The sequence below is a fragment of the Choloepus didactylus genome, chromosome 6 (genome assembly GCF_015220235.1).
Source record: "Choloepus didactylus isolate mChoDid1 chromosome 6, mChoDid1.pri, whole genome shotgun sequence".
NCBI lineage: Eukaryota > Metazoa > Chordata > Mammalia > Pilosa > Megalonychidae > Choloepus > Choloepus didactylus.
The window spans coordinates 143416038-143424234 of record NC_051312.1 but is presented as its reverse complement, the minus strand read 5'-3'; the positions used below and the strand labels follow the sequence as shown (position 1 = coordinate 143424234).

The 8197-nt window shown below is 37.5% G+C and overlaps 1 protein-coding gene across 1 annotated transcript; it reads left to right on the top strand.

Moving 5' to 3' along the window:
* Positions 1–5652: 5652 nt before the first annotated feature.
* LOC119538669 (olfactory receptor 8B3-like) lies at positions 5653–6588 on the top strand. Its single transcript, XM_037841810.1, has one exon. It carries the CDS (start codon positions 5653–5655, stop codon positions 6586–6588), a length of 936 nt encoding a protein of 311 aa, XP_037697738.1.
* Positions 6589–8197: the final 1609 nt, after the last annotated feature.

Genomic DNA, 8197 nt, shown 5'->3' with positions numbered 1-8197 from the left:
TCTCTTTCAACTGTACTCACACCCATGTTTGTTCAATGTACTTACAATATTATGCTATCACCACACCATATCATGCTCTTTATTTCTGGATCTATACAATCTATGCCTTGAACATTCTATACTCCTTCAGCATCAAATGCCTGATCTCTGCCTTCTTTTTTATCTGCTGATAACCTGTGTTCTCAACTTTAACTCTCAAAGTTTGCTCATTAATGTTAATTCACACTAGTGAGACCATGCAGTATTTGTCCTTTACTTTCTGGCTAATTTCACTCAATATAAGCCCTTGAGGTCCATCCACATTGTTAAATGCTTCATGACTTAATTCTGTCTTACAGATGCATAATATTCCACTGTATGTGTATACCAGAGTTTGTTTATCTACCCATCCATTGATGGACATTTGGGCTGTTTCCATCTGTTGGCAATTGTGAATAATTGTGAATAATGCCACTGTAAACACTGTAAACACATTTGGTGTGCAAATGTCTGTGTGCTTGCCTTCAGTTCTCCTGAATATATAACTAGTAATGGGATTGCTGGATCATAAGGTAGTTCTATGCTTAGCTTCCTGAAGAACCACCACACTGCCTTTCAGAGTGGTTGCACCATTCTACCTTCCCACCAACAGCGAATAAGTGTGCCTCTTTCTCCACATCCTCTCCAGCACTTTTAATTTTCTGGTTTTCAGTAATGGCCATTCTTTTTTTTTTTTTTTTTTCTCAAGTTTTTTTTTTTTTATTAAATTCAGTTTTATTGAAATACATTCACACACCATACAATCATCCATGATATACAATCCACTGTCCACAGTATGATAACATAGTTATGCGTTAATCACCACAATCTATCTCTGAACATTTTCCTTACATCAGAAAGAACCAGAACAAGAATAAAAAATAAAAGTGAAAAAAAGATCACCCAAATCATCCCCCCATCCCACCCCATTTGTCCTTTAGTTTTTATCCCCATTCCTCCACTCATCCATACACTAGATAAAGGGGGTGTGATCCACAAGGTCTTCACAATCACACTGTCACCCCTTGTAATCTACATTATTATATAATTGTCTTCAGGAGTAATGGCCATTCTTGTAGGTGTGAGATGATATCTCATTGTGGTTTTGATTTGTATTTCCCTAATAGCCAGTAAATTGTTCATCTTTTCATTTGTTTTTGAGCCATTTGTATTTCCTCTTCAGAAAATTGTCCAGGTCTTTTGCCCAGTTTTTAATTGGGTTGTTTGTCTTTTTGTTGTTGAGTTGTAGGATCTCTATATATTCTGGATATTAAACTGTTATCTGATAGGTGGCTTCCAAATATTGTCTCCTATTGTGTAGGCTGCCTTTTTACTTTTCTGACAGATTCCTTTGATGCACAAAAGTGTTAAATTTTGAGGAAACCTCCTTCATCTATTTCTTCTTGCACTACTCATGCTTTGGGTGTAAGGTCTAGGAAACATCTCCTATCACAAGGTCTTTAAGATATTTCCCTATATTTTCTCCTAAAAGTTTTGTGATCTTAGCTCTAATGTTTAGGTCTTTGATGCAAGTTAATTTTTGTCAAAGATGTGAGATAGGAGTCATCTTTCATTCTTTTGGTTATGGCTATCCAATTCTCCAAACACTGTTTATTAAACAGGCTGCTCTGTCCCAGTTGTGTTGGCTTGTCCGCCTTATCAAAGATCAATTGTGCATAATTAGTTGGAGTAGGTCTATTCGGATCTGTTCTGTTTGTGGTATGCGACATTCTTGATCTGTAATTTTGTCTTTCATAAGAGATGGCAAGTTTTCAGTGATTATTTCCTTCATTTTTTTTTCTGCCTGTTTTTCTTCTCTTCTCCTTCTGGACATGCGTTACACATATATTCATTTGTTTCATCTTGTGCTTCAATTCCCTGAGACCCTGCTCATATTTTTCTGTTCTTTTCCCTCTTTGTTCCTTTATATGTAGGATTTCAGATGTTCTGTCCTCTAGTTCATGAGCCCTTTCTTCCATCCCTTCCAATCTGATGTAAGTTTCCATTGTGTTTTTCATCTCTTCTATTGTGCCTTTCATTACCATAAGTTCTGCCATTTGTTCTTTCAAAGTTCTGAGTTCTTTGTTATGTTCACCCAATGTCTTCTTTAAATCCTTCATCTCTTTTGCCTTATCTTCACTGAACTCATTTGATTTTTGAATTGATTTTGCATGTTTGTTTGAACATTTTTAATTAGTTTTTTCTCCTGTAACTTGTTTGATGCATTAGTTCTTTTGACTGGGCCATAGCTTTGTTTTTCCTTGTGTGACTTGTAATATTTTGTTGGTGTGTAGGCATTTGTTTTCCTTAATTTGTTTATTCTAGAGGTAGTTTTCACTGTTTTACTTTGGGTTTTCTTGTTGGTTGGCTTTGTTCTCTATCTGTTCTTTGTGTTCATTTCAACTTATTCTAGACCTCTAACATAGCTTCTGTTTAACTCATCAGAATTTTTCAGCTCTTGTTATTCTGGTTCTTGCCCTGTCTAAATGTCTCTCTCACCAGCCAGTTGTCAGATTAGCTCTGCCCCCCATTCTCCCCCTGTAACCAGGCTCCCACAGCAGCCTGACTCTGAGGGGCAGGCACTGGGCACCACAGCACACAAGTTCTATGTGTGTGGGTAAAATAAGTCTGCTGGCATCCAGTGGTGGTCTGTTTTTCACCGGCCAGCAAGCCCTGGGTTTATTTTAGAGCAGTGCTTTAACTGTTGGGTTATCTGTATTTCTCTACTTAAACAGGGCCAGTTTCCCATGCACAGGGTGTGGACCAGCTCCACTGGGCCTGGGATAATGTCTAGAGTGGTTCTGAGAAGTCCTAAAATCCCCTTTCACCTTCCGGTCTGCCCAGCAGGTGGCACTGTTCGGTGACTTAATTGTCCTAAGAAGATGTTTATCTTCTGGATCCAAGGCTTTGTCTACTATGATCCTCAAGTTTGGGGGAAGGACTTTCACACCCAGGGCCAGAAAAACTCTCCATCCACGTTTTCTCAGACTCTTCATTCTTCACTGATCTGGGTCTTGAAATGTCCTCCCCTGTCTCCCTGATCTCCAAACCATGGGGATCTGTCTCACTACTGAGAGTGATTTTTTAGTCTGTGTCCCTGCTGGTTCTGTGTTCCTTCTGTGCTGCATGGAACCAAGTGGCGGGGAGGGGAGAGGACCCGCTGGCCTGGAATGGAGTTCTTCTTCCCTTTATCTCTCTTCTTCAATTCAGAATCTGCATGGTCTTTCTTCCATCTGTACCCTCCTTCAGAGTTCAAACAGGTCTCAGGGTTATCCCCCATTTTTGCTGAATATCTCGGGAAAGTTTTCGGCAAATGTTTATGTCACCATGTTGATGAGGTCACCCCCCCCCCTTACTTTGATTTTGAAATTGGTGTAAAGGATTCAGTCTTTCACCTTTAAGTGCAAAGCTATTCCCTGGTGTTACTACATGCCCTTTATTAGGCAAATAACACTGATTTATATTCAGAAATTTAACCAATTTTTCATTCCTGGGATATGCTTTACTTTCCATTTGTATTATTCTTTTTCTATATATTGGTAGATTCAGTTTGCTAAATGTTTAAATGAATTCTTGAATTTACATCCTTGAAGGGTTTTCATTTCTTGTATGCATCATCTACTTTTGGTATCAGAATAATGCTTGCCTCATAGATTTCATTGTGATAGATTTAATATTTTGAAAGTGTTTGTGTAGAACTGATATTATTTCTTCTGGACATGTTCAGAATTCTAACATCATTATTCTCTGGGCCTGAGGTTTTCTTTGTAGAGGTTTTTAAACTGAAAATGCAATTTTTAAAATAGATGTATGAACTTTCATGTTGTCTGTTTTTTCTTAAGATTGGCAGTTTGTCCCTTTCAGAGAATTTTTACATTTCATTTGTTGATAGGATTATTGCATGTATTTATTTGTAATATTCACTTACTTTTCTTTAATTGGGTAGGATCAGTAGGAATGTCCTCTAATATTGCTGATTTTGATAATTTGTGTCTTTTTAAAAATTTGATCACTCTGGTTTGAGGATTATCACTTATATTGACCTAAAAACACAGCTTTTACATTAATTGATTTTATGTAGTATTTTTGTGTTTCCTATCTTATTGCTTTCTGCTCTCATCTTTAGTAATTCACTTTTCTTCTTGTGTGAGTTTAACCTGTAGTTCTTTTTGCAGTTTCATAAAATGAAAGCTTAAGTATATGATTTGAGACTCTTTTTTTTAATGTAGGCATGTAGCAGCCATAAATTTCCCTGTAAGCTAGAATTAATGCTATTAACATAGATTTTCATAATTTGTATTTACAGTTTCACTGATTTTAAAATACTTTATCTTACTTTTTATTTCATATATCATAAAGATTTTGCTATTATTCTTTCACCTTTATTTATAATGTAATAAAATACCAAACATCCCTTTTAATATGTATAACCCAATGATTTTTAATATATTCACAGTTTGTTCTATTACCCCACAAGCAAAAAGATGAAAAGAAACAATACAATAGATTTCCCCATAGAGACAAGATGGTATGGATAAGAAGTTTCTTTTTAGCTCTGCTAGGGGGATGTACTATCCCCAGAGGGAAGTGAAAATTTGAGGGAAATATTGAGTCTCTAAAGAAGTAAAGACATAATGTGCTCCAGGGTGTGAATATAATGTCCCTATTATATGAAGATTCTGTTCCCTAGGGAAGAGATTCAGCAAGATTTTCTCTTCTTTAAAACCAAGTGTATTACATCATTTAATCCCATTAAATCCTCTGGGCTTATTGAGTGGCAAATGTGATCATAATAAAGAGAACATTTTTATTTTCTGTGCTGCTTAGAGAACTGAAAGTCATAATAAGAAATTATGGTCTGTAGCTCAAAATAATTTCCAGAGCCTATTGCACATGATCTGATTTGCATCTTAGAATCAAAGGATCCAGTCTCAGGGCTTCAAATTTTCCATACAGGACAGTAGAGAATAACAGAGATAAGAAAGTACTGAGGTTTTCTGGTCTAAGGAGGGTGAGTTTCTGAATTTCATTCATATTATGCCCTTCTTATTTTGCGATGGATGTCCAGGGATTAAGACATGCCTCTTGCACTTGTAGGTTTATGGACTGTACTCTGTGACTTGGGGAAGATCCTGAATCTCTCCTAGAGTCTGGTTCCTTCATTTGGATCCTGAAACATTGTTCCTGGTCTGACCCCCAGGAGGGCCTAATGTGCCCAAGAGTCCAGTACCAGTTTCCTAGTGCCTCTGCCTCCAATGTTTTTGGTGAGGGATGGGCTTAGGGGAATAAAGAGTTGATGAGATGAGAGAGATGATGTCCTGGTCCATTTTTCTCTTCTCTTCTCCCTTGTTTCTTCCCGCTGTCATGTCTTCATGCAGCAGCATTGGCTTTCATTCTGTGGGGTAAGTTGTGTGTGCTTGTTACTATATTTAGCTTTAAAGACGATAATAAGGGGACATTTCTGCCCCTTGGTATCAGGGGTGAAGGCAGACTTTAATAGTGCATGTTAGGATAATCTCAGACATTCCCCTTGTACAGTATAGCCCACTCCTGTGGAAGGAGACAGTGTGGGAAGATTGGAGTTGTCCTCTAATGTAAGCCTTTTCTGTGTCCCCACAGATCCACTATAGCCAAATGGCTACTGGAAATATCTCTTTTGTGACTGAATTTATACTGGTGGGATTAACAGAGCACCCAGATCTCCAGCTTCTACTGTTCTTCCTCTTTCTAGCAACCTATGTGTTCACCATCCTGGGAAATTTGGGGTTGATAATTCTGATTGGGCTGAATTCTCACCTTCACACCCCCATGTACTTCTTCCTCTTTAACTTGTCCTGCTTAGACTTCTGTTATCCATCTGTTTTTACACCCAAAATGCTGATCAACTTCATATCAAAGAAGAGTATTATCTCCTACTGGGGTTGCATGACACAGTTCTTCTTTTTCTGCATTCTTGCCATCTCTGAGTGCTACGTGCTGACATCAATGGCCTATGATCGCTATGTGGCCATCTGTAACCCACTCTTGTATAACATTGCCATGTCCCCTAAAGTGTGTGTCAACCTTATTCTTGGTTCATACTTGATGGCATTTTCTTGTGCTATGGCCCACACTGGATGCATGCTGAGACTGACCTTCTGTGATGTCAACATCATCAACCATTTTTTCTGTGACATCCTCCCTGTGCTCCAGCTCTCCTGCACAAGCACCTATGTCAATGAGCTGGTGGTGTTCGTTGTGTCGGGCATCAACCTCATTGTGCCCAGTCTCACCATCTTTCTGTCTTATGGTTTCATTCTCTGCAGCATTTTCCACATCGATTCCATTGAGGGCAGGCTCAAAGCCTTCAGGACATGCAGTTCCCACATAATAGCTGTTTCTGTTTTCTTTGGATCATTGTCATTTATGTATCTCCAGCCATCCTCTATTGGGTCTGTGAATGGGGGAAAAATATCTTCTGTCTTTTACACCAATGTGGTTCCCATGATGAACCCCTTAGTCTACAGCTTGAGGAATAAAGATGTTATACTTGCCCTTAGAAAGACCTTAAGGAGACTGTTTCGATCATAAATAGGATCTCATGTGCATCTAATCTCAGGACAAAAGTATTCAGTATATTTAATTACAATATATTTGGTGGCAGATTTCTTATTCTATGTCATGGTAAAGGAAATTTGAGCTTTCTCTCAAGAATTTCTTTCCACTTTTGTGAGAGCAGGTCTTCTTTTTCTTACCATCTACTTTTTTTTTTTTTTTCATCTTCTCACCTTTTTTTTTTTTTTTTGCTTTTTGGGCTCCGTTAGGGAAGGAATATATTATATCTGTTTTTTATTGTCAGTTTGAACTTTTTTTCTCCTAGAATAAGATGAATGATTCTTCAATGATTAAATGAAATAACACTAGGGTGTTTTGATATTGGAGGGGGTGTACCCTGGTCTGCCAGTTGTAATGTGTCATTAGAAGCATGAATCAAACAATATGTCTCCACTCCTGCCCTCCATCTTCCACTAATCAGAACTATGTCTCCTTCATATGGCAGGGGTTCGCACGGATAAGAGATTGCATAAACACTGTCAAGAATAATCCCCTTTGTAGATGTAATACTGTGAATGATGCTTCTTTTCAAACAGGGTATTTTTTAACACTCAAAGAAATCCATAACAGATGGCTGATTTATGATTTATGTTTGTTGCTTGGATAAGAAAAGTGAAATCCAGAGAAGTTAATGATTTATTTCATGTCACACAGCTTCTCAGTGAAAAGGCCTAGAGTACTCTCTAGTGTCCTGAATTTAAGTCTATTGTTCTTTCTAGTGCATTTTGCTTCTATTTCATTTTATTTATTTTTATATCAATACAGGAAATATGAGAAAACGTTTCTGTTTTGAAATTGACTCGGCTTTCTTCCAGGACAATACATGTATTTTTCTCAGGGGTTTTTGCTATTTCTGTTTATGAAAACATTGAGGGTTCCTTTTGTGGGAATGATGGGGTTTATAAGATTGGTATAATTTAGATAGGATTGGCTCATATAGAAAACTGACTTCTTCTGCATAATAAAATAAAATTATTTTGGAATGTTTGCCAGTTCTTGTATTTCAGAGAATATGTGATTGGGAGAGATAAGATACTAACAAAATGTCATTGGGCAAGGACCAAAGAGACACATGGTCAATACTAAGAGGTCCCTGGGTGGGGATGGTCAATGTGAGTTTTGTATCTTCATTTCAAACTGAATTTGTATCCTGTATCCTAGTGTGCTGTCATTATCCTCCAGTGTCTTCAGAATTTTGAAGAAATTTCAAAATACCATAGCCAAAATCTGTCCTCTTTTCAAATTTCACAGATTTAAAACCCCTAAAACCAATACTAACCCTCCCCATTGCCACCTTCCATTCCCAACCTCCCCACAAAAAACCTGCTGAAGCACTGGTAAAGTTAGACTTTTCACAATAAATGTGAAAATTCATAGTATATAATCTCTTAAAATGAACCTTTCACCTTCTTCCCACAGCATGAAACTGTTATGGCTTAATTTATATTAAAAGTAGAAAAGCCTTTTTGAAGGAAATACAGTCTGCAAAGATGCATATGCATTTCCTGATCAGTGCTATTTCATATCTAACAACTGCATGACTTGCTTTTGCAGTCAGAAGTGCACAATGTGTCTATATTATTAA